At 37.6% G+C, this 26,205-nt stretch overlaps 2 protein-coding genes across 3 annotated transcripts; one reads left to right on the top strand and one right to left on the bottom strand.

Annotated features, from left to right (window-relative positions):
* The first annotated feature begins 584 nt into the window (after positions 1-584).
* On the top strand, positions 585-22,885 carry LOC144638715 (uncharacterized). The gene is made up of 19 exons (XM_078497938.1): positions 585-708; positions 2,358-2,451; positions 3,066-3,202; positions 3,726-3,864; positions 4,373-4,488; positions 5,976-6,102; positions 8,172-8,314; positions 9,659-9,800; positions 10,640-10,755; positions 11,250-11,373; positions 12,355-12,497; positions 13,273-13,414; positions 14,249-14,364; positions 14,868-14,991; positions 16,516-16,658; positions 17,433-17,574; positions 18,443-18,558; positions 19,008-19,808; positions 21,389-22,885. The coding sequence occupies exons 2-19, from the start codon at positions 2,388-2,390 to the stop codon at positions 21,656-21,658; spliced, it is 3,105 nt and encodes a 1,034-aa protein (XP_078354064.1). The 5' UTR covers positions 585-708; positions 2,358-2,387; the 3' UTR covers positions 21,659-22,885.
* On the bottom strand, positions 22,206-26,205 carry LOC144638716 (uncharacterized). Of its 2 annotated transcripts, none has more exons than XM_078497939.1 (3): positions 26,113-26,205; positions 24,151-24,230; positions 22,206-23,733 (listed from the first exon to the last, which is right to left on the bottom strand). In XM_078497939.1, the coding sequence occupies exons 1-3, from the start codon at positions 26,202-26,204 to the stop codon at positions 23,513-23,515; spliced, it is 393 nt and encodes a 130-aa protein (XP_078354065.1). In that variant the 5' UTR covers position 26,205; the 3' UTR covers positions 22,206-23,512. The 2 variants fall into 2 exon arrangements, with proteins under 2 accessions (XP_078354065.1, XP_078354066.1); XM_078497940.1 differs by having other exon boundaries at positions 24,151-24,194.

Below are 26,205 nucleotides of genomic sequence, written 5' to 3'. Positions count from 1 at the left end.
TTTTCTTTCCCCGTTCTTGTCTCTGTATTTTTATTTTTGGCTGATTAGAGCTGTCGCCAGCTCCTACGTACACTAGCAGCATTTTCGTCCGCGGTCCCTTGCTTTCTATTGTCACTTTTATTTCTATAACAATTTCCTACAAAAATTTGCACACTTTCCAGTCAAATTCTTAGAAAAGGTCGACGCGACGAAGACCGGACGTGACGTCAATTCTTACGTTTGACCGTTGTGAAGGGGAAAGGTTGGGAGGGGGATTCACAGAAATTGTTATAGAAACAGTACGGTAAAAGAAAATTTCAAGCTGGGAAACTCAAAGGAGATGAATTATCAAAAATTAATTTCTCATCCATAAGCTGCGTATAAACCTTAACTTTTCAGGGACGGCGTTAACTTTTGGCTTTAAAGCCAAAGCTTTCGGAAAATTTTAGAATTTGTATGGAGAATTTTGACGGGAATTGCGCAGGAAAGGAGGGGTGTACTTCTAATTAGCCAATGCGCACTCTTCTACCATCGGACAAATGACGTCACACCGTTCCGCTCCCGTAACCCTGGGAGCGAGCCTCAAAGTAGCCAATCAAAACTTGCGTTACTTCCAGCGTCTCGAGTTACGTTCTGTGTATTTCTTGGTAAAAAGTAGTCTTGTGATGTCCTTGAGCGGGATTAATCTTTTTCCTTTGTGACGAAGATTCTACCTCTCTCCTTTTACAGGTAAGAAAAATCGTTCTGCAAACGTTTAGTATCTCATTTATCTTCTCTGCAAGTTACTTTTTGGAATAATTACGCCATGCCGAACGATTGCTTCATTTGGAGTAGCAGTCTCAAGCTTGCTTTCCGGGGTATGAATGCTGTTTTATAGCTGAATGTTATTTTACTAATCTCGCAAGATTTGGAATGCAACGTAATCAATTGTCGAAACCTAGTGGATTAAATTGTTACAGTTTTAGGGTAGGTAAAATGCAGACATTAAAATCAGAGGCCACATTTTACCGTTAAAGTGGGAGATGGGTCGACTGATAAGCTGTTTGAGACCGGAAGGAATTTCAAGGGACTGTATTCCTTCGATTTGACTTCGAGAACAGAACACCTCTTTAAATATAAGATCCCAGCCAGCTGAAGGTATAGTCGTTTTTGAGATCTTCCAGAGAGTGTACTGCTAGTCATAGAAATGTTCGATGTTTGCAAGTGATCGTCATGTAATGATTAGAAGCGCAGCGGAATTTGATAAACCGATCGAACAAAAATAACTTATTTATAAAGTGAAGGTTTTCCATGGCATTACCAACATTTCCTTTTGTAGCTCATAAATAGAAAGATGCTTTTAGTTGCGACACCTCATTTGAATTGCTCTGTTAAAACGTTTTGCTATGGTATGGAAAATAGTTCGACTTCAGCACGGTTGCTGAAGCATGACGCATGAAGCAAAGTCACGTCATGTAAGTTTATTATTGTGTGGCATGCCAGAGCTTGTTCTGCTTCAAGGTTGCTATAAAAGACAAAGGTCTTAAAGGAACTATGCAATCCCACAATCAGATTTAAGTCATGCATTTTTAGAAATTCAAATTTAGCTTCAAATCAAACCAAACTAATAGTTAACTCAGGTAGAAAAATAACCAATAACTAAAGTTATTATGTGGCTGGCTCTGCGAGCAGGCAAGATGAGGTAAACCCTGCATTGAGATTAGCTACCTGAGTGGGCAAGATGGGCCTATCTTGCCCGCTCGGGATTGTCTTTGATTTCAGTCCCGCAAATTTGTTGTTGTTGCCATCAACTCCGGCACTGAAATTTTGCATGAAGAAAAATATTTCATTCTTCAAAATGTGTCAATTAATTAAATCAATTTATTTTTAATTATAAAAATATAACTTTATTCGCAATTCAAAATTATTAACAAACTACAATTGATAAAATTAATATACTAAATTTCATAAAAATTCAAAATTATGTACAAAACAAAAGGCATCCATTCTTTTGATGCCCGCTGTGGCGATGTTTATTTTGCAGTCTAAGTCCTGAGTGTTCTTTCTTGCTGTGAAAAGGCATTCGTGAACCTCTCACGCATGTGTGTTCTGATCTTAGAAGTTCAAAAGAGATTTGTGTCCTGAGCCATGCGATAACAGTGTTATATGGCTTGGTGTCCTTTCGATCTGGTGTCTATTTAATCTAATCATAACAAAGAAGTTTGTGGGTTGTTCTTGCCTTGAACTGGCTTCCTTCAGGTTACAATAAAGTCATTTCTAATCAGTTGTTAGCTCATGACTTTATTGCCCAATTATAATAACTTATTGACCAAGCTTGTTTGGTCAAGATGGCCGGATATTGGCCTTGTTATTTATTTAATTTTTTGCCTTCTTTTCAGCACATATTGGAAAGGCATCCCTGACTAGTGATGGCAAACAAGGTTATGATAACTTGTGTAGTGACCTTCCTGATCCTGCAGCTTATAAGCACAGGTACTATTGAAATCTTGCCTAGCATGATCATTAGTGTATGAACTAGATATACTTATGGCCGTACAAATTTTCACGAGATCAAGTTGTTGTGTTTAATGTTGTAACAAAGGAATGTGGCTTACTTTTAATATTTACTGCAATTTTCCAAATGTGTTGTTCCAGAAAATATCCATGCCCCTCCCATAGAAGGCCTAATGTGGTTGACTTCCTTCCCCTCCTCTCTAGAAATGCCAGTTCACCATACTTTTTTTAAACATTTTGACTTTTTAAACCCCTCATCCCGTTAGACTTTCAAATGACCTTACAATGGGGTGGGTGTATTTTCTAGAACTGCACGTCAGTAAGTTTGTAAAATATCACTTCCAAAATTGTGAAGGCTCTAATGACAAAATCCAAACGTTTTAATAAAAATGACATCTTCAGGAGTGTTGTACTCGCACTCATATCATCAGGGAAAGGTTTGTTACAGTAACTAAAGTAATACATTTTATTTTTTATGACTTGTTGGGCATCCAGTTAGACCATGTGTTAAATAATTCTACTTAAGGCATGCAATTATTATACACACAAAGACTTAATTGCTCATTATTTTAATTTTAATTTTCGTCAATCAGCTGTCCCATGTAATCCCAGATGCAAGAGAGGCCAGGCTGGAACATGTCAGAGCAATGGCCGCTGTCTTTGTTGGTGGGGCTGGACTGGGCCTGGTGCAACATACATCATATCTGGGGTGAATAAAAACAGGATTCTGGTAAGGAATGTTAACAGTGAATGACTGTGAAATGATATGGCACCTTGGTAGCACCTGCTTGCATTACTGGTAAACAAAATCTCCTCATTCATCAAAACAAACAGACACATCTAATGATAATGCCAATGTGCTGCCTTCTGTGTGTGAGGCGCGGTGACCTAATGGTTAGTGCGCTCAACTCTGTTTGGAATGGCCTGGGTTTGAGCTCAGCCTGGGCGTTGCGTTGTGTTCTACTTGTTCTTGGGCTTGTGTTCTTACTCTCACATTGCCTCTCTCCACCCAGGTGTATAAATGGGTACTAGGGAATTTACTGCTGGGGGGTAACCCTGCGATGGACAACCATCCCATCCAGGGGGGAGTAGCAATACTCCTAGTCGCTTAATGCTACAGAAACCAGGATAAGCTCCAAATGTATGGGCCACTTGGCTCGGAGACAGACTTTACCTTTTTTTACTGCCTTCTGCATTTAATTTTCATGGCACGAGATAAATAGGGTGTCAGACATCTTTCTTTTTATCCTCAGGCTGATTACTGCTCAGTTGCATGTCATTACACTCAAGCCATCCGCAATCCACTTTGTGCTGGTACCCCCAAGCCGCAGGTCTGCAGTGTACCAAGGAAAACATTACCAGCCCTCCCCTGTGATTCCCTGTGTGGAACAGGTAATTCCTTAATGTGAACCCCCTGACACACAGGGGGAGGGTGAGGGGGGATACTACCCCCTTATTTTATTATTATTTTTTTTTTACAACTTTCAGTAGCCGTTCATCAATCCCTTGTTAAAGTTTTGATATGTGAACTATATAATATGTGACCATGATTTTTACACAATTCATGTAATTCATATAATTTTACATCCATTAGCATTATTGTATCAATTCCTATATTTTCCGACTCTCTAAGAAAATCCAAAATGGCAGCTCTGCTGCCAGGATGTTGCAGCCAACAAAAAAATATCATCTTGTAGAGTAGGCTAAGGACTTTCTACTTAGTGCAAAATAATTTTGCTACACATTGATAGGGGGGAGGGGGGCTATCCCTCTCCCCCCCATAGTACCACATTGGAGATATGAATTCACATAATTATACGTCCGAGGGTTATACATGTATTACATGTATACAACACAATGCTAACCAAACAATCAATCTGTTTTTCTTTTGTCGTTACAGGGGTGTATCACAGTACAGGATCATGTATGTCAAATGGCCGTTGCCTCTGCTGGTGGGGCTGGACTGGCTCAAATGGCTGCTATGTTAACGGAGGGTTGTATAAAAACAGAATCATAGTAAGTTGGTGAAGTATCATACATGTATAACATGTACAATCATGAGTGGAGAGAGGAAGAGGAGTGCTGAGAAGGCGGGAGGAGGGCAGGGTCTGTGGGGTGGGGGAGAAGGAAAAATGTAGGGATATGGTTGAGTTAGGATGAGCAGGGGAGGGGTGGCTAGGAGGCCTATGCAAGGATATATGCTTAAAGGGGCTTTGTCACAGATTTTAACAGATTTTTAAGTGGCCAAAATTTATAATTATTTGTGTCGTAGAAAACCTAAAAATAACTGTCCATTTTTATTAACAAATGCTATATTAAAACACTGAAACTGTTAACAAGTGTCTTTGACTCCGGATGGTGGCTTGGATGGAAATGGTTTGCAACTTGAAAAATTAAGGCTAAACTTTTCAAGTTGTTTCCACGTGTCTTCAAAAAATCAATATTTATAGCTGAAGTTTGATTTCTATCCGCAAATTGAGGTTATATCTTCCTCTCCAGGTGGTGTGCGCAGAAAATCGGTAAAAAAACAGTGACGTAGCTCCTTTAAGTTCAGAGATTCTTCGCCTCTACCCCCCCCCTCCCTGTGGGAGGCGCGGTGGCCTAATGGTTAGCGCACTCTGCTCCGAGTCGAACGGCCCGGGTTCGAGACCTGGGCAAGACACTTTACTCTCACAGTGCCTCTCTCCACCCAGGTGTGTAAATGGGTACCGGCGAACTTACTGCTGGGGGGTAACCCTGCGATGGACTAGCATCCCATCCAGGGGGGAGTAGCAATACTCCTAGTCGCTTAATGCTACAGAAACCCTGATAAGCTCCGGCTGTATTGGCCACTTAGGCTCGGACACAGACTTTACCTTTTTTTTACCTTACCCCCCCCCCTCCCCCCTTTACCTGTCTCTTTCTCTCATTGTACCTTCTTTACAGTCTACTGATGGGCAACTGTTCCAATCAGACATTTTAAATACAGTTGCAATTAGCCGGCAGATCGACTTCTTTATATTGATTTTTTATTTAATGATTTACAGAAGAGCATCAGGGACTTTTATTTCCACAAGAAAAAAGTCTACCTAGTTCACTCAGGGATCTTATTGTGGGAGGCGTGGTGGCCTAATGGTTAGTGCACTGGATGGGATTGAGCGGTCCTGGTGGGTTTGAATTCTGGCCAGGGAAATGTGTTGTGTTCTAGCTAGGGCAAGACACTAAGTGCCTATCATGCAATCGACTTGTAACCAGTTGTATATTAATGGGCACCAGCAAATTCAATGCTGGGGGCAACCCTGTGATGACTAGCATCCCCTCCAAGAGGGAGTAGAAAATTTAATACTCCTTTCCATCCAGGGGAGACTAGAAATTCTACAGAAGTTGTAGAAAAGTGCTGGCCCGTTGGCCAGGCCACTAGGCTTGAACACAGATTTTACTTCAGGGATCCCAGGCACACAATGGTTCTCTAGCTTCAGTCAAGAAGTACTGAATGATTCAATCTTTTTTTTTTATTCCATTAGGCTGACAGATGTGATAAGGCCTGTCATTATACTCGCTTTTACAAAAATGATAAGTGCATTATAAAGAAGCCCACGTCTCTGCCACCAAGCACTGCTCTACTGTCAACTACAGCAAAGCCAACGCAACGTAATTATTTATAAACATCCATGAATTTGTTACCATGTATATTGAACTGACAATTTATTGTAGTGAATAAAACCATAATTTTTCTGCCATACAACAGAAAAGTAACTAGAACAAAAATGATTTAACCTGTTGAATGACACTGTCACTGTTGGGGTTTAATTTATTTTAATTTATTTTAATAGTTTTCAAGTATAAGAGGTGGAAGGTTCAGAAAACTATGCAATTTTTTTGTTTTGCCAGGTTTTCAAAGCATTTAGGACCTTGCTATGTGTTTTTTTTAAAATTCTTGAAGTTCTTAATAATTTTTGAGTTATTTTTTCAAAAATAGCTCTTAGTCGGCGCGATGGACCTGTAATCAGTCAGTGAAGTATGTGTGTTTGTCACACCAATCAGATTTCAGGTACTATCAGAACCAATCAAATTGAAGTTTATAAAGGGGAAGCAATCTGACACAGTTGTAGTGAGCGATTTCGTTCGAAGATTTTAGATTTGTAGGAGGCGGAATTGGTGAGTTGTGAATTAACCCTCGATGAAAAACGTGTTTTTCGTAACGCTCGCCTGCTTACAACGCACGCGCCGTCAGCAAAAGGCCAACACAAAATTGTTATTCATCTTATTCGAGCGTTCGTTTTGAAGAGGCTAAGCTTTCCTGACCGTGGTAAAAATTACATAAAGCATTTGCACACAGCAGATTAGCTCAGATTTAAAGATTAATGTTGTCATTATGATGTTAATATTGTGGGTATATTTACAAAGAGTCGCGATCAAAGAAATGGAAAGGAATCTTCTTTTGATTCCTAAATATAATACTGGAGACACCGTGGCGTTAAATAACTGCAAACCGCAATTAATTTAATAAGTCTCTTGAGCGTCTTGCTCAATTCACCAATTCAGAAGTGGCGTTTGTGTTTATACCTTTAAAACATTTCGTTCAAACATTTAATCAACCGATATAAGTATTAACTTTGCTGTTAAAAGCAACTACGATCGATAGCAAAGCAGAATAAGAGCGTGCCATTCCGTGACAATTTGATAACTCAATTAGTTCTTGTTTGTTGAATAAAATTTACGTTGTGAATGAACCAAAATCTTTGTTGAACAGTTCTGACAGGAAACAAATATTCCAGGTGTACTGCGCTTTAAAGAACATTCCCGAAGAGAGTGGTTTTTGATTTGATTCGTTTATTACTTCGTTTATTACAGTACTTTTCGTTCAATGACTATTGAGCGTGTTAAATGAAGACATGGCTTTTTCGAGAAAAACAATGGTATCGTGTTACGTTAGTTTTCAAAAAAACAAAGGTATCATGTTACAAAAGTGAGAAAAACAACAGTATCATATTACAGTTTTTGGCAAAAAGCCAAAAGTATTCCGTAACAAACAGAAGTATCACGTTACGGGTGCTACAAAGCTGGCAACAAAATAACCGCTTTAAACAGAATTATGTGACATTTTGATAATTAAATTAGTTCTTGTTTTTCAATATAATGATAAAAATTTACGTATTGAATAAAACAGTTCAGATGTATCAAAATGCACGTAAAAATTATTTTGTTTGCAAGCAAATTTTGTGCAAAAAAGTGACTCCGTGGGCCGCCATACACAAATAGCTCAACCCATGACATAAACCATCCCAACAGGACAATCTCCCAGTTTCACCCCAAGCCACCCCATAAATTGAAAAAATAACTCCTGCACGCTTAGCGTGCCTATGTTTTAGAGTGCCATAAAATCTTCCATATGCATGTAAAAATTGGTGCTAAAATTGTCATCTTTTTTGGCCATTTGAAAAATTAAGAAGTTATGGAAAAAAGTCGCTGCATGCGGCATGAAGTCAAGCTTTCATGGTGTTCTTACGATTGCTGACACATCTTTTATGCCATCAGCTTGTTATGATTGACACGATTACAAAATCCTGCAAGATATCTGCACATAATTTATTAAACAAGTGCACCAAAATATGTACAGTACCATAAAGTAAATCAAAAAAGACATCTTGATGGCTATCCTAATATTTGATGTTGGGACTTCGGGGGGTTATTAATGTTCCATTCTTATTTTGTTTTAGCTGCCACATCTGTTCCATGTGACCCCAGGTGCCAAGGAGGGCAGGGAACATGTCAGAGTAATGGCCGCTGTTTTTGTTGGTGGGGGTGGACTGGACCCAATGCAGTGTACATCATGTCTGGGGTGAACAAGAACAGGATACTGGTATACTGATGGATTTCAGAATTGTTGTGTTGCATAACCAAGGATCTTAGAAAATGATACCATTTGTTTTAACAACATTTATGACGTCAGATTGAAGTGTGTTTCTATGCAAGTACAGTAACATGTTACAATAAATTTCCATCTTTCTTAGTATTAAAATTTCATGTGGCTAAAATGAATGTAATTTTGCCAAAAGTCATCCCATGCTAGGAACTCAGGGGCAGCAAATGGCCCTTAAAAAATATATAGTAAGTTATGCCTCTCACCGAATTTTTTTGGTGTCACCTTCTCAGTCAGTATCAAAAACCTTTTAAATGATAACTAAGAAAGTTTGAGACCCCCAGAAAAGATGCTAATCTGCACTGTCTTGCAAATGCTCAAATTTTTTATTTCCTGCCCCTCTATGTAAATCAGTTGATGTGGCCCTTGGGTTGTCACTTCTGGGGTTGCCATGGATACTTCCATACTGTGCCAAAAATTAATGTTGCAGGCTATCTGTCAATGATAAGGTTAGCACTTAAATTCAATTCTTATTTTTTACTTCACATTGTTAAATATCGTAAGTTTAGTTGTCAGTGATTTAATTGTAATTGTAATTACCGTACCCAAATTCGCAAGTAGCCAATCAGAAGCGCGATCTACTGTCCTGATATCCTACGATATCAAGTCACTGACCTGATATGCCCCCATATCACGGTCACTTTGAAGTAAAGAAGTGTTACTGTACGATGAATTGAAAAGAGGTTTTACCAATAAAACAGAACTTCGTAATTTAAATTTAGCGGCGTCGGTCGTAAAAAGAGAAAAACTTTCCCACCAAAACTAAACTTGAGCGCGTTTGCCAATTGCGCGATGTTTGCCGACGAGTACTGAGACATTCAGACTGAAAAAAAAGGAGTCGGAATTTCAAAATTTTTCGCTTTATTTTGATTTTGAAAATTTAGAGAATGAAACTCTAAACAAACGAGTGGAAAAAGGCAGAAGAAGAACTTGGTAAAAGTGTTGAAGACCAAGTCAACACAATTTGCAATACGTACCTAGCAAGCATGGCTTCAACAGAGCGATAAATATAACCGGAGTTTTGGCTGAATTTGGGTACGGTAAATACCTAATCGTACCTTTTTGGTACGCTTCGGCTGCATATCAGGCTTGTTTGGTCTCGCCATGGGTATTTTGGCTCGACTGCGTCTCGCCAAAATACGAACCATGGCTCGACCAAACTCGCCTGATATGCCGCCGAAGCGTACCAAAAAGGTACGATTAGGTATAATAATTATTAATGTGACTTGAATACAGTACATGTAATAACGACTAAACAATTTTTTGTTCATTTTCATTTTTCAGGCTGATTATTGCACAACAGCATGTCATTACACTCATGACTATCTGAACCCAGCTTGTGCCAGCATTCCCACCCCCAAAGTGTGTAGTGTACCTGCAAACAAAACTGTACCACCCCTCCCCTGTGATCCTCTGTGTGGCACAGGTAATTTAGAAATTCTTTCTTAATATTCAGGTTACGTTCGACATTTATAGATTGATTTTTTGCTATGTACTCTTTGAAATTCTTTGTATTTTGAACCTCAAAGGAAAATTTTATCACTTAATGCATGCAGGGCTTTCCATTTCAAATAAAATTGGCATAGGAAACTGAAAACAGGCAGTGAAATCAAGTTATATAAAATAATAATTGTTAAAAAATCCAAACGTTCAGTGAAATTGAAGTAATGCCAATGTTGAAGAATTAAATCAATCACAGGTAGTGAAAATTACCCAGCAGCTACAGAAAAAGGAAACCCTTTGCATGTAATATTCTGTTGTGCTAATTAATAATTCTAGACTGAAACTGGTTGAATGTGTGATATTTTTGAGTCACGGTTAAATACTTTTGATGCAGAGCATACTTAATAATTTGTTGATAACTAGTGAATAGCACTGTCAGGGACTTTGTTTTTCACAAGTTAAAATAAATAGTTCAGGGTTCTTATTGTGGGAGGTGCCGAGGCCTAATGATTAGTGCACTGGACTTCGGATCAAGCGGCCCTGGTTCGACTCTTGGACAGGGTCATTAAGTTGTGTTCTTGGGCAACACTTTACTCTCATAGTGCCTCTCTACCCCCAGGTGTACATACCGTAAATGGATACCGACAAATTTAATGCTGGGGGTAAGCCTACGATGGACTAGCATCCCATCCAGGGGGGGGGGGGAGAGTAGAAATACTCCTAGTCCCTCCCCATTTATGCCACTGAAACTGGGATAAGCTTCAGCCTGTTGGGCCACTAGGCTCAAACGCAGACTTAACATTTTTATCTGTGAACTGACAGGGACATACCACAGTGCTGGACAGTGTTTGTCAAATGGTCGCTGTCTCTGTTGGTGGGGCTGGACTGGTCCAAATGGCTGCTATGTTAATGGAGGAACTTATAACAACAGAATCATAGTGAGTGATTTAGTTGGCTGGAGGGTAGATGTATGACACTGATGATCTTCGACATCTTTCATTTAGTGACTCAGCTGAAATTTGTTGGATTTTTTTACAATTACAAGTAACAAGTCATAAGTGGAAACTCGTTACTACTGTCTGTCATTTTAATTAAGATCCTAATGCTCTGTGTTTCTGATAATGACTCTGTCACTAGTGAAAACCTGAGCCTTTAGAAAAGTTTCACTCTTTGACTAGTGTATGTAACATGTCTACAGTGCTATTTCAAAATATTGTTTCAGCAATCATACCCTTAATGTTTTCGTCATACTCGTCTGGGACATAAATAATATTACAGAAGAAATACATGTACTTTATATATATAATCCCTGGCAAATCACGCCATGGGGCACATAGCACTCTGCATGTCCAATAATTATTTCTGTCTCACATCATTACCTCTGATGCCATAAATTATATTTAATAATAATAACTTTTGTTGTTGTTCAAAGGCTGACAGATGTGATAGAGCTTGCCACTACACTCATGATCACAGAAATGATAACTGCACCAATGATAATACATCAACAGCAAAACCCGCAACCCAACCAGTGAGTACAGGGATCCCACTTGCAGGTAAATTCTTGAAGTTCTTAATTTTCAGAGCACCATAAAATCTCCCATGTAAACATCAGGGGTGTCATGCAAAAAAAAAAAAAAAAGATTGGCAACATTTGCTGCCATTTGAAAAATTAAGAAGTTGAACTGTGTTAAAAAAAAGTTGCTGGAAGCAGGCATGAAGGTAATTAGCTTTCATGGCGTTCTTACCATTCTGGTAAACCTTTTGTACCACTTTCCTTAATGATTAACAGGGTTACATGACAAAATCTTACAAGGGGTCTAAAATTTAAGATCTTGCATATTTTAAACAAGCTAGTGCAGCAAACTACCTTATTTTAGGAAATTTTACTTTTAATTTTCATGCATTTAATTTAATTTTAATTTAATTTTTTAATTTTAATTTCATGGAGTGTGAAAACACTCCATGAAATTAATGTGAATTTTAAAAATGCATGTTAATTTAAGTTGCGTCAATTTGTCTCAGCATTAATTTCCGCGACATTAATTATTAAGTGATTAGCGTTAATTTCTGCGACCTTAATTTCTATTAATCTGGACCCCTTCCAGGCATAATTGACTTTCTCTGTATTGGCTTGTATTTCGATCTTTACTCTATTTCCAGTTCATGCCTGCTTTCAGAAGGCACATCATATTTTTATAATTTCGGTCAAAAAAATTCAATTTTGAAATATAGTTTGTTCGATCTTGTTGTCACCACAAACTGTGCTTCCTTGTGTTAATCACATTAATTTCCTTCATTTTAAAAAATAAATTTACCTCCTGTTTTGTGAGAAAGTTTCCCTCCAAAACGCGTTAATTTAAGTCGCGTTCATTTCAAATACCTTTAATTAACAGGAGCGTTAATTTCCTATAATAAGGTATGTACTGTAAAAATATACCAGAAAGTACTGTAGATGTCTCGCTCTCTCTACAAATTGACATTTGGACTTCAGGGGCCGGTATTACTATTGTTTTGTTTTTATTATTATCTTTCAGCTACAACATCTGTCCCATGTGACCCCAGGTGCCAAGGAGGGCAGGGAACCTGTCAGAGTAATGGCCGCTGTTTTTGTTGGTGGGGGTGGACTGGACCCAATGCAGTGTACATCATGTCTGGGGTGTACAAGAACAGGATACTGGTAAGTACTGATGGCTTGGATATGAATTTTTGTGTTGCAATATTTTAGCAAGGATCTTTAATGATACCATTTGTTCTTGTAGTATTTCTTTTAACAGCATTTATGACAGAAGTGTGTTCGTATGCAAGTACAGTAAAATGATGCAATAAATTTCCATCTTTCTGAGAAAAAAATTCCATGTGGCTAAAATGTAATTTTGCAAGAGGTCATCTCATGAATGCAACTAGGGGCAGCAAATGGCCCTTCAAAAAATTGTTTTTCCTCTCGCAGAATTTTTGCCAAGTCTTGCTGTGTCATTTTGTTTTTGTTTGGTGACGCCTTCTCAGAATTTCAACAAAAACCTTTTGAAGGCTAAGAAAGTTTGAGGTACACGGAAAAAAGGTTAATCTGCACTGTCTTGCAAATGCTAAAATTTATCATTCCCTGCCCCTCAATGTAAATCAGTTGGTATGGCTGTTGGGTTGTCACTTGTGGGGTCGCCATGGATACTTCCATGCTGTGCCAAAGATGATAAATTTACCATGTATATTCAATTCTAAATTATATTTTACGTTTCATTGTTAAATAAATAAATAAAGATAATAATAAGTAGGTTTAGTTGTCAATAATTTTGTCCAGTCACTTTCTATTGCCAGTTCTACATTGATTGGGATTTTAATGAAAGTGTAGTAATCAGGCTTGGATACAGCATAATAATGTGACTAAACAGTTTTTTGGTTTATTTTAATTAATTTTCTGACTTACAGTTATCTTTGCATTCTTCCTTCTCTTCCAGGCTGATTATTGCACAACAGCATGTCATTACACTCATGACTATCTGAACCCAGCTTGTGCCAGCATTCCCAACCCCAAAGTGTGTAGTGTACCTGCAAACAAAACTGTACCACCCCTCCCCTGTGATCCTCTGTGTGGCACAGGTAATTTAGAAATTCTTTCTTAATATTCAGGTTACGTTCAACATTTATGGATTGACTTTTTGCTATGTACTCTTTGAAATTCATGGTATTCTGAACCTCAAAGGAAAATTTTATCACTTAATGCATGCAGGGCTTTCCATTTCAAATAAAATTGGCATAGGAAACTGAAAACAGGCAGTGAAATCAAGTTATATAAAATAATAATTGTTAAAAAATCCAAACGTTCAGTGAAATTGAAGTAATGCCAATGTTGAAGAATTAAATCAATCACAGGTAGTGAAAATTACCCATCAGCTACAGAAAAAGGAAACCCTTTGCATGTAATATTCTGTTGTGCTAATTAATAATTCTAGACTGAAACTGGTTGTGTGATATTTTTGAGTCACGGTTAAATACTTTTGATGCAGAGCATACTTAATAATTTGTTGATAACTAGTGAATAGCACTGTCAGGGACTTTGTTTTTCACAAGATAAAATAAATAGTTCAGGGTTCTTATTGTGGGAGGTGCCGAGGCCTAATGGTTAGTGCACTGGACTTCGGATCAAGGGGCCCTGGTTCGACTCTTGGACAGGGTCGTTAAGTTGTGTTCTTGGGCAACACTTTACTCTCATAGTGCCTCTCTCCCCCCAGGTGTACATACCGTAAATGGATACCGACAAATTTAATGCTGGGGGTAAGCCTACGATGGACTAGCATCCCATCCAGGGGGGGGGGGAGAGTAGAAATACTCCTAGTCCCTCCCCATATATGCCACTGAAACTGGGATAAGCTTCAGCCTGTTGGGCCACTAGGCTCAAACGCAGACTTAACATTTTTACCTGTGAACTTACAGGGACATACCACAGTGCTGGACAGTGTTTGTCAAATGGTCGCTGTCTCTGCTGGTGGGGCTGGACTGGTCCAAATGCCTGCTATGTTAATGGAGGAACTTATAACAACAGAATCATAGTGAGTGATTTAGTTGGCTGGAGGGCTAGGGTAGATGTATGACACTTTGATGAACTTTGACGTCTTTCATGACTCTGTTGAAATTTGTTGGATTTTTTTACAATTACAAGTAACAAGTCATAAGCGGAAACTCATTACTTAACTCTGTCTGTCATTTTAATTAAGATCCTAATGCTCTGTGTTTCTGATAATGAAGTCCTCTGTCACTAGTAAAAACCTGAGTCTTAAGAAAAGTGTCACTCTTTGACTAGTGTATGTAACATGTCTACAGTGCTATTTCAAAATATTGTTTCAGCAATCATACCCTTAATGTTTTCGTCATACTCTTCTGGGACATAAATAATATTACAGAAGAAATACATGTAACTAATATATAATCCCTGGCAAATCACGCCATGGGGCACATAGCACTCTGCATATCCAATAATTATTTCTGTCTCACATCATTACCTCTGATGCCATAAATTATATTTAATAATAATAACTTTTGTTGTTGTTCAAAGGCTGACAGATGTGATAGAGCTTGCCACTACACTCATGATCACAGAAATGATAACTGCACCAATAATAATACATCAACAGCAAAACCCGCAACGCAACCAGTGAGTACAGGGATCCCACTCGCAGGTAAATTCTTGAAGTTCTTAATTTTCAGAGCACCATAAAATCTCCCATGTAATTAACATCAGGGGTCTCATGCAAAAAAAAAAAAAAAGATAACTAACCGATAACTATTCTCTTAGTGAGCTCACTAAGCTATTATCACTAATTTAAGCTATTATCACTATTATCTGTATTTTAATAGGCTTTTGTTAAATAATCTTCGAATTATTTAAATCACATTTGTTAACATCCACGTAATTAAGATCAGCATGATAATTCTTATCTGTTTTTGCCGCAAAAATGTTATTTTTGACCTGAAAGTGAGACTTAGCAGAATTTTGAACACAACTCAACGAGAGTACTTGCGTCAACGAAAAGCCACTGGTGCGGTGCGTACAAAAACATTGTTTCGAAAGAATCGCTAGGGAGGATATACCAGGAATCGCTCCGAGAAAATTTGACATAATTATCACAGCCTCTGTTTTAACAAGTTTATAAAACCGTTTTAGCAAATATATAAAATCGCTTTTTATCAAGCCATTATCGCACAAAAAATAAATAAAAATCATCTAAAATCAAATGCCATTCCCCACCAAATAAACAAATTACAAATTAAACATACTCTAGCATACATCAGCAGGCTAGTATCAACAAAACCAACCTTTGTGGCCATTTGAAAAATTGAGAAGTTGAACTGTGTGAAAAAAAAGTTGCTGGAAGCAGGCATGAAGGCAATTAGCTTTCATGGCGTTCTTACCATTCTGGTAAACCTTTTGTACCACTTTAATTCCTTAATGATTAACAGGGTTACATGACAAAATCTTACAAGGGGTCTAAAATTTAAGATGCTGCATATTTTAAACAAGCTAGTGCAGCAAACTACCTTATTTTAGGAAATTTTACTTTTAATTTTCATGCATTTAATTTAATTTTAATTTAATTTTTTAATTTTAATTTCATGGAGTGTGAAAACACTCCATGAAATTAATGTGAATTTTAAAAATGCATGTTAATTTAAGTTGCGTCAATTTGTGTCAGCATTAATTTCCGGGACATTAATTATTAAGTGATTAGCGTTAATTTCTGCGACCTTAATTTCTATTAATCTGGACCCCTTCCAGGCATAATTGACTTTCTCTGTATTGGCTTGTATTTCGATCTTTACTCTGTTTCCAGTTCATGCCTGCTTTCAGAAGGCACATCATATTTTTATAATTTCGGTCAAAAAAATTCAATTTTGAAATATAGTTTGTTCGATCTTGTTGTCACCACAAACTGTGCTTCCTTGTGTTAATCACATTAATTTCCTTCATTTTAAAAAATAAATTTACCTCCTGTTTTGTGAGAAAGTTTCCCTCCAAAACGCGTTAATTTAAGTCGCGTTCATTTCAAATACCTTTAATTAACAGGAGCGTTAATTTCCTATAATAAGGTATACCGTAAAAATATACCAGAAAGTACTGTAGATGTCTCGCTCTCTCTACAAATTGACATTTGGACTTCAGGGGCCGGTATTACTATTGTTTTGTTTTTATTATTATCTTTCAGCTACAACATCTGTCCCATGTGACCCCAGGTGCCAAGGAGGGCAGGGAACCTGTCAGAGTAATGGCCGCTGTTTTTGTTGGTGGGGGTGGACTGGACCCAATGCAGTGTACATCATGTCTGGGGTGTACAAGAACAGGATACTGGTAAGTACTTTCTTGGATATGAATTTTTGTGTTGCAATATTTTAGCAAGGATCTTTAATGATACCATTTGTTCTTGTAGTATTTCTTTTAACAGCATTTATGACAGAAGTGTGTTCGTATGCAAGTACAGTAAAATGATGCAATAAATTTCCATCTTTCTGAGAAAAAAAATTCCATGTGGCTAAAATGTAATTTTGCAAGAGGTCATCTCATGAATGCAACTAGGGGCAGCAAATGGCCCTTCAAAAAATTGTTTTTCCTCTCGCAGAATTTTTGCCAAGTCTTGCTGTGTCATTTTGTTTTTGTTTGGTGACGCCTTCTCAGAATTTCAACAAAAACCTTTTGAAGGCTAAGAAAGTTTGAGGTACACGGAAAAAAAGGTTAATCTGCACTGTCGTGCAAATGCTAAAATTTATCATTCCCTGCCCCTCAATGTAAATCAGTTGGTATGGCTGTTGGGTTGTCACTTGTGGGGTCGCCATGGATACTTCCATGCTGTGCCAAAGATGATAAATTTACCATGTATATTCAATTCTAAATTATATTTTACGTTTCATTGTTAAATAAATAAATAAAGATAATAATAAGTAGGTTTAGTTGTCAATAATTTTGTCCAGTCACTTTCTATTGCCAGTTCTACATTGATTGGGATTTTAATGAAAGTGTAGTAATCAGGCTTGGATACAGCATAATAATGTGACTAAACAGTTTTTTGGTTTATTTTAATTAATTTTCTGACTTACAGTTATCTTTGCATTCTTCCTTCTCTTCCAGGCTGATTATTGCACAACAGCATGTCATTATACTCATGACTATCTGAACCCAGCTTGTGCCAGCATTCCCAACCCCAAAGTGTGTAGTGTACCTGCAAACAAAACTGTACCACCCCTCCCCTGTGATCCTCTGTGTGGCACAGGTAATTTAGAAATTCTTTCTTTAGTAATTATGCATTCCGCATACTCTTTGGAAATCTTTGTATTCTGAAACTTCAAGTTCTGAGGATAATTTTATCACTTAATGCACACTCCATTTCAAATAAAATTGGCATAGGAAACTGCAAACAGGCAGTGAAATCAATATAAAATTGTAGAGAAATCCAAAGGTTGTTTCAATGCAGTGAAAGTGAAGTTGCCAATTTACCCTGAAGAAAACAATTTCACAGGTGGTCAAAATGTCTGTGTCCTGCAGAAAAAGGAAACCCTGTGCATGTGATATTCGTTTGTGCTAATAATTTTAGACTGCTGTGTGGCATGTTTCAGTTAGGGTTCAATACTTTTGATGCAGATCATTCTTAATAATTTGTTGATAAAGTAGAGAAGAGAACTTCAGGGTCTTTGATTTTCACATGTTCAACATATTAATTTTATGGATTAATTTTTTGCAGCATACTTTTTGGAAATCTTTGTATTCTGAAACTTAAAGGATAATTTTTTTTATAAAATTGTTGAGAAATCCAAAGGTCATTTTACAGTGGAAATGAAGTTGCCAATATGTTGAAGGAAGAATTCACAGGTGGTGAAAATCACCCATCACCTGCAGAAAAAAGGAACCCTGTGCATGCGATACAGTCAACTCTCTCTTAACGGGCACCTCTCTTAGATGGACACCTGGTGTTTGTCCCGTCCCTGTCATGTTTCAGTCATTTTACAGTAACTAAACTCCCTGTAAGACAGACACTTCTCTAAAATGGACAGTTGGAGGCGGTCCCTATGGTGTCCATTTTAGAGAGAGTTTGACTGTACTCTTTTGTTCTAATAATTTTAGAATCTTGTGTGAACTTACAGGGACATACCACAGTGCTGGACAGTGTTTGTCAAATGGTCGCTGTCTCTGCTGGTGGGGCTGGACTGGTCCAAATGCCTGCTATGTCGATGGAGGAACTTATAACAACAGAATCATAGTGAGTGATTTAGTTGGCAAGAGGGTAGATGTACATGTAAGAAATCTTTCATAACTCTGCTGAAATTTGTTGGATTTTTTTACAAGAAACAAGTCATAAGCAGAAACTCATTACTACTCTGTCGGTCATTTTTACTAAGACCCTAATGCTCTGTGCTTCTGATTATGACTTTGTGGCTAGTGAGAACCAGCCTATTGAAAAGTGTCACAGTAATGTAATAAATTATGAAGTGCTATATTTCAAAATAATGTTTCAGCAATCACACCCTCACATTCTGCAATATTATTACAGAAGAAAAACAGGAACCTAATAAATTATAATAATTATAATCCCTGGCAGATCATGCCATGGGGCACTTAGTATTCTGTGTGCCCAATAATTTTTTAATCTGTCTCTCATATATCATGACCTCTAATGTCATGAATTTTAAAATATTTTTTATCTCGAAGGCTGACAGATGTGATAGAGCTTGCCACTACACTCATGATTACAGAAATTATAACTGCACCAATAATAATACATCGACAGCAAAACCCGCAACACAACCAGTGAGTACAGGGAACCCAGGTACAGGAAGCCGAACAACAGGGAAACCAACTACAGGGATGTCTTATCAGTCATCAACAAACCAACAGACAACCAAGATGCCAACTACAACTTCACCAAAAACCAGTAGCACAACCGCCAAACAAACAAGCACAAAGCTTCCAACTTCATTAACAACAGGTCAAACCACAACAGTGCTTCCAACTACCAAACAAAAGACCACAACTCAAGGGGGAACCTCTACTGCAGTTAAGAGAACCACCACCCAAGCAATACCGACTACTACACAGAGGACTACAACTCAAGGGACAACAACTACCGCAGCTAAACCAACCACCCAACCTCTGGCTACTACAGGGAAAACAACGACTGTCGGTTCAACAACCAGTACCATGGCACATACAACTAAACAGAAGACGACAACACAAGGGGTGAGCTCAACTACTGCTAAGGCAACTACTACTCAAGCCATGACAACTAGAGCAAAGACAACAACTCTCAGTACCACTACTGGTACAATGGCACAGACCACCACACAGAAGACGACAACACAAGCAGTGACCACTACTGCTAAGACAACCACAACCCAAGCCACAACAGAGCCTCCAGAACCAACTGAACCCACTGAGCCACCAGAACCTACAGAGCCAACTGAACCTGGGGTGCTTCAGGTCAGGGGAATGCTCCAAAACCATCAACATCAGGTACACTTACATTTTGTCGAGTGAAACATTACAAAAGCAAGCATCTTTTTGGGAGGAAGAGGGGAATTAAATAATGAATCAGCTTTTACCAATGGTAGTTAAGTAAGGTATTTCCTTTAATCTTTTCCTTTGGTACCCATGCAAACTCTCACTACCACATGGTAAATCTCACTCCACCTAGTGGCCCATACTACTGGGCATTTAAATCCAGCTTGTGCAGTGCCCTCGAAGTGATGTTCTAGTATCCCCTGGATGGATGCTTGTACAAAGTGCAGGTTTTTCCCAGGGTCCCAGGACGGTCGGCTGCTGCCCCCCTTCTCATGGTGGGGGGAACAGTGAGAGTAAAAATCTTGCCTAGCCCGGGTGCTTCCACACTCAACTTAGCACATATGTCCTGTGTCCCCTGGGGGTCTGATTACTCGGGGCTTGAACGACGAATTATACCCTTCTACATATATCATTCGGGGTCAGTTATTAATAATTATCTTGGTACAGTCGTAAACTACTCTTTTTAAGAACATTAAGTTTTTTTTTTTGGTTTGTCTGAACTGGAAATTAAAATCAGTGTGTAATTGACTTACTGTTGTTAATGCAGACAGTATTTGGACAATTTTCGAATTTGTTCCTTAAATGTATTTTTTTTTTGCCAAATCGCGAAATTTAAGTCCTGCGAAATTTTCCTTGCTTTATGCCCGTTATTTTTTTTATACAAATAAGTTGCATAATAATTCTCTTCTCATCACAGATTTTGTAAGTAGAATTTTAACTACCGTAATGATTCCATTTAGCGCCCGGGGCGCTATTTACTTTTGGCACCTCGAGAGAGGGCGCTTATTCGGGACAGGGCGCTTATTTAATTTTTTGAGAAACAACCAAATGTATCTAACAATAACAGAAACTGTAACAGTTAGAAATTGTTAAAAGTTCAGTTACTTTTAAAATAATTGTTCATTTTAGCAGTAAATATACACATAAACTGTACGGTGAACGGCCAGGAGTTTATTTAGTTGACGTCAATGACTTCAGTAGGGCCAGTTATCCACAATAGGGGCACTTATTAGAATAGGGGCGCTTATAAGAATGGGGGCGCTAATTAGAATGGGGGCGCTTATTGGAACAGGGGCGCTTATTTACAAAAACACATTCGAAGGGGGGCGCTTATTGGAAGGAGGGCGCTAAATCGAATCACTACGGTAAGTACATACTAGAAAACATAGATTAAAAACTGTACACGTATTCATACTCCTTCTCAGGTCACTTTAATTTACATCGCCATTGTCATCTACTATTTTTTATTACAGTCTATTATTTTTCTATCGTACCTTAATTGTATAACCTTTACTTTCGTCAAATTGTAATTGTTTAGTTTATTGCATTGTAATATAATGTAATGTATGTTTATCAATAAAAAATAATTTTAATAATAAAAAAGTCCTGCGAAATATGCCTGTTCTATTTTCGCGAAATTAAGTTCCCGCGAAAATAAATTACATTAAGGTAGTAAATAAATATTTAATTATCATCTACAGTCATGGTTCTTGTTACTAGACTGTCACTTACAGTGTCACTTTGTCCTTCAGGTACAGAATGATGTTGATGACAGTGAGGTTGAAGATGTAAGTAATGAAGAAGAAAACCAGGAAGAGGAAGAGCCAAAGAAGTTTAGTACCATAGGCCTGGTGGTAGTCCTCATTGTGTTATTGGTTTGTGTGACGGCATTTGCTGGTGCAGTGTGGTGGACGTATGGTAACGGCAACCAGTGTCCCAGTATTCTGCGAGGGTATGAACCAGTAGCAGGTACTGATACCAACACTCTGACGGACGAGTTTTCATCAACCCACGTTCCATAGTCTCGATGCAAAGAAGTTGGGTAATGTTATCATTATCATTTCATGGAAGTTAGTGCATTGTAAAGGTGCATGCAGTGAAAAGTTGAACTTTAGTTTGTTTTTAAAAAACTACCGGTAGCAGCACCACTCATTTATACTGAACTAATGTGGATTTATTGGTCTCAAAATGTGATAGTGACAATGTGCATAGACTTGATTATTTGAAAACCAGGGGGAGCAAATGGTCCCTTGAAAAAAATATGCATCTCACTGAATTTTAGTCCATTTCCATGATCTCTTTGATTTTTTGCGCGACTATCTCAAAGTCACAATTTCTTTTGCAAGACTCGCAATAAGTCTCAGGCTAGCAGAAAAGATCTTCATAATAATTTTAGTCCATAATAATTTATGCCATGGCATCTAAAAGGTGCAAAAAGAGTGCTATCCCAGACATGGTAGTACATGAAGACTTTTTTAAAGATAAAAATTAGATACAGTTTTATGAAAAAAGAATATTTTTATTGACAGATTTTATCTTTTGTAAGCAAAGTATTGAATAGTCGAATCGCATGGAATAAGTTATTTTTTAATGATTAACCCTAGTGTTTTACACACTAAAGTAACATAAAATATATTTTGTGATAAGGTTATAATAATTTTGTAACAAGATAGTGAAAGAAATAATAACTTTAGAAAGAACAATTATTATAATTATTATTATTACTTTGTTTACTGTCCAAATTTCAGACCAGTTGGAACAAATAAAACTCTAAATAAATAACTTGCATAGAGTTACTTTATTGTTTATACAACCTTTTTAACATAAGGAAAAGTAGCAAAATTTCATTACTTGTTTGTCAGACCAGGTGAAAGTATGCCATACCTTGACTTTTTCCCAGTCAAAATAGGAAAAAAAACTTGTAGTTTTGCCCAAGGGGCTTTAAGATGTGAAAGTCAGCAACAATAATTATCAAAATAATTATTATTCTGTTTATTTTCTTTTGGTGTGTCGAGTCTGGTTAAAAAATAATCACTTTAATTAATAAATTCTACATTACTATGTATGAACCTTGAATGTATCTTTACACGTTGTAAAAGTCAATTGAAATAAATTTTAGTTAGGAAAAATAGTGTTATATTATGTTGTAGATAAAATGCAGTTATTTAGTCCTAAATGTTACTTCTAGGTTGTTTACAATGTTCATGCAATAAGCATGATCACTGAAATAAAATAAATTTTTACATGTATGCCGTGATGTATTTGCTTATTAAGATTTGCAACTAAATTACAGTATCATTGATTTTTTCAATTTAAGGTTTGATTTGTGTTTTGTGTTTGCTAACTTTTTGAAAGTCACAGTGAGAGTTTCTTTGTACCATAATTATTAGCTAAATGTCCATTAATTATTTTGCTTGTCCAAGGATTAATACCTGGCTGGCTTATGCCGGCAGACAATAATATTAATCTAATAATATTATCTTTTCTTTTGTCATAAGTTGAAAATAATATGCAATGTTCTATGCTTAAAAACTTGAAGATAATGAAAGTTCTTTTGGGCCGTGTTCACACTTACATGTAGTGCCCGAGCACTGGTACCTGTGCACCCTTCTAGAATAGTATCATGTTCACACACGGAACATACCAAAGTATGATGCCTGTGAAAATGATTTACCCTGTGGCTTGCCATCAGACTTTGTTGTCATGGAAACTTGCAGTTTGGGATGCATCCTTTAATTCCCAAGAATGATTGCAGCCACCAAGTACTTCTCCATACAGTATCTTTAGCAAATTATCAACCAGGGAAAGCATTTGTCTTGTACCACATCTTCCGTAATCAGAAGAAGTTGAGTTTGCCGGAAATTATTCACAAGCCGTTATTTTCTTGGCAGGCTCATTGCTTTACTCAGTGCAGCACAGTTGGTTTGAACTCTCTGCAAAGCAATTCTAGTGAGCTCAGCTTCTTCTTGTCCTTTTCTCACTGTGGCTTGATAATCCAACTGTAACATTTCAGAGTCTAAAGGAATGGCATTAACACCTGATGACAGTAGCTTGTCGTGAAGTGTGTCGGTCAGCTTTGACAGCCCATCCAGGTCCTCTGGTTTACAATAAAGCAACAAGTACATTATTCAATACACAGTAAGCTTGCTTTCCCATTTTATGAGTTTGATTATACCAAGTTGCAAGGCACGAATATTATATTTTAGCCCCTTTTTAAAGTATTTTTCTAATGCATGTCACTCTTATGGGATCCTGAAAAATGTTTTTACCAAGGCAAGTGCCTTAGCCTGTGTACAGCCATCCCGCTCCGCAATTTTTTTTTTAGTGGAGTGGGACGGCTGTACACAAGCTACAAGTGCCTCAGTTCACATGTTACTAGTAATGGCCCTGATCCCATTAATTTTATATGAGAATCACTCACTCCCACACTTCTCATTGCCAACAAGTTTCTAAACAAGCTCATTCTCTATCCAAGAGGAAAAATACTACAGTACAACCATCAACAAGTACTCACTTTTGGCATCTTCAGTGGAGTAGGCCACACCAGACCCCATTTGCCTGCAAGTGAGCATATTTCCTGTAAATACTGAGATGCTGATAAAAATAAGAATGCTAGTGTTAATGAATTACATGATTTGCCTATATTGTAGCCTGGGAACATGTACAAATTGTGGCAGACACAATTGCCGTAATCCCCTTATCAGCCTAATAAAAATCTTAGTTGTTTAGCAGCTCTCATAAGCTTGTAATTTTAGTGGTCCTCTAGTGTGGCAGTTGTTATTGTGTTTGGGGCTAGGGGTATTGTTTATGTTGACCACATTGAATTATGTAACGTTTAACGCTGGAAAGTTCATTGTAAAAAACTAAACGTTTCTGCAGTGCTGCCTTCATCAGTAGTAGTATAGTGATGTAGTAGTACTGATGAAGGCAGCACTGCCGAAACGTTTAGTTTTTTACAATGAACTTTCCTGCGTTAAAATTACATAATTCAATGTGGTCATTTAAATTAACGCTGCACAGGACATTTTCGTTTTTTCGTATTGTTTAATATGTTGTTTGTTCTATTGTTTTTACGAAGGGAAGCAAGCCATTTATGTAAGGGTACCCGGACAACTCCCCCCCGGACAACTAGCCCCAGACAACTAGCCCCCAATCTGGACAACTAGCCGTCTACCTTATTCTGTGTTTAAAAGATGAAACTTGTAACACCTCTTCTTGTACTCTACTTTAGTTGCTTATACTCTTCTTCGACAAACTGAAATGCATTTAGCTTCGATCGTTAATATGGTCACCATATTGAATACGAAACACTGGAACCCAGGCTATCGCGAGCCTGAAAGCTGAAGTTTTCTCTCGTTGAACTTTCTAGATACTAAAGCGATTGACTTTAAAATAAACTTGACTGCTTTCATGATCGACTTAAAATGATGAAGAGCTTTATTCAACTCTCTCACACGAAAGAACGAAACAATCTTGCTTTCGCAAACTTGATCGCTTTCATGATCGACTTAAAATCATGAAGAGCTTTATTCAACTCTCTCACACGAAAGAACGAAACAATCTTGCTTTCGCAAACTTGACTGCTTTCATGATGGACTTAAAATCATGAAGAGCTTTATTCAAATCTCTCATGCAAAAGAACGAAACAATCTTGCTTTCGCAAACTTGACTGCTTTCTGATCGACTTAAGACCTTGTAAGACCTTGCGAGAGCTGCTGCCAAAAGATTTGAGATTCAGGCCAAAAATTTTATAATGTGCCATTTATGCGTGGATGTCTGTGTTGTTTCTCTGATAAGGTCTTTGTCACTTGCAGTTTTCAATGAATGCAAGCAAGTATAGTAACAACCAATTAGAAACAACGCTACATACGGAGTTAAACATGAACAGCCTGTTAACGTTCAAAGCATTAAATAAAATGTGTTAACAATTAATGCGTACAAAGATGTGGTATTTATGCGCCTATTCCATCAGCTTGCAGATTTTGAAATGTGACGAAATCTGGAACCAATCGATATCAATATTATTATTAATCTATCGATTGTTATTGAAAATCGATACCAATCGATAACCACACGAATCTTCGCCATCGATTGGCCATCGAAAATCAATATCAATCGATTAATTGATATCGATTGGTATTGATTGATATCGATTTTTATCGATTATCGACTTCATCGATTGGATACCCCGGGAGCCCTCTGACTGCACAGGATTCCAACATTAAGTGTCTAGTCTTGTGACCATTTTACTGATTAGAAATTTAGTGTCGCAAAGTATTGTACAAAACAATGCAATATAAAACTGTCTTAGCGTTCTCTTGTCTGCATTGTGTCATAATTTTAACCGAAAACCTTTAATTTTATGACTTTGATTACTTCAAAATCCACAAGGGCGCAAAGTCACGAATGTGGTTCTTATAGATTACCTTAGCACGAGATCGACTATAAAATGAAATGATCTTGTTTAGCTACTTACATTCCCGTAAAAAATTTGCTCGCTTGCTGATCTACAAGATTTAAAACTGAATCAAAGTCCTTTGCATTCAAAGCCTTCTGTCCCGCCGCCATA

Source organism: Oculina patagonica, chromosome 14, assembly GCF_052425735.1.
Source record: "Oculina patagonica isolate OP01 chromosome 14, crgOcupat, whole genome shotgun sequence".
NCBI lineage: Eukaryota > Metazoa > Cnidaria > Anthozoa > Scleractinia > Oculinidae > Oculina > Oculina patagonica.
The sequence above is the reverse complement of the archived record's forward strand: the minus strand, read 5'-3'. Positions and strand labels throughout refer to the sequence as shown.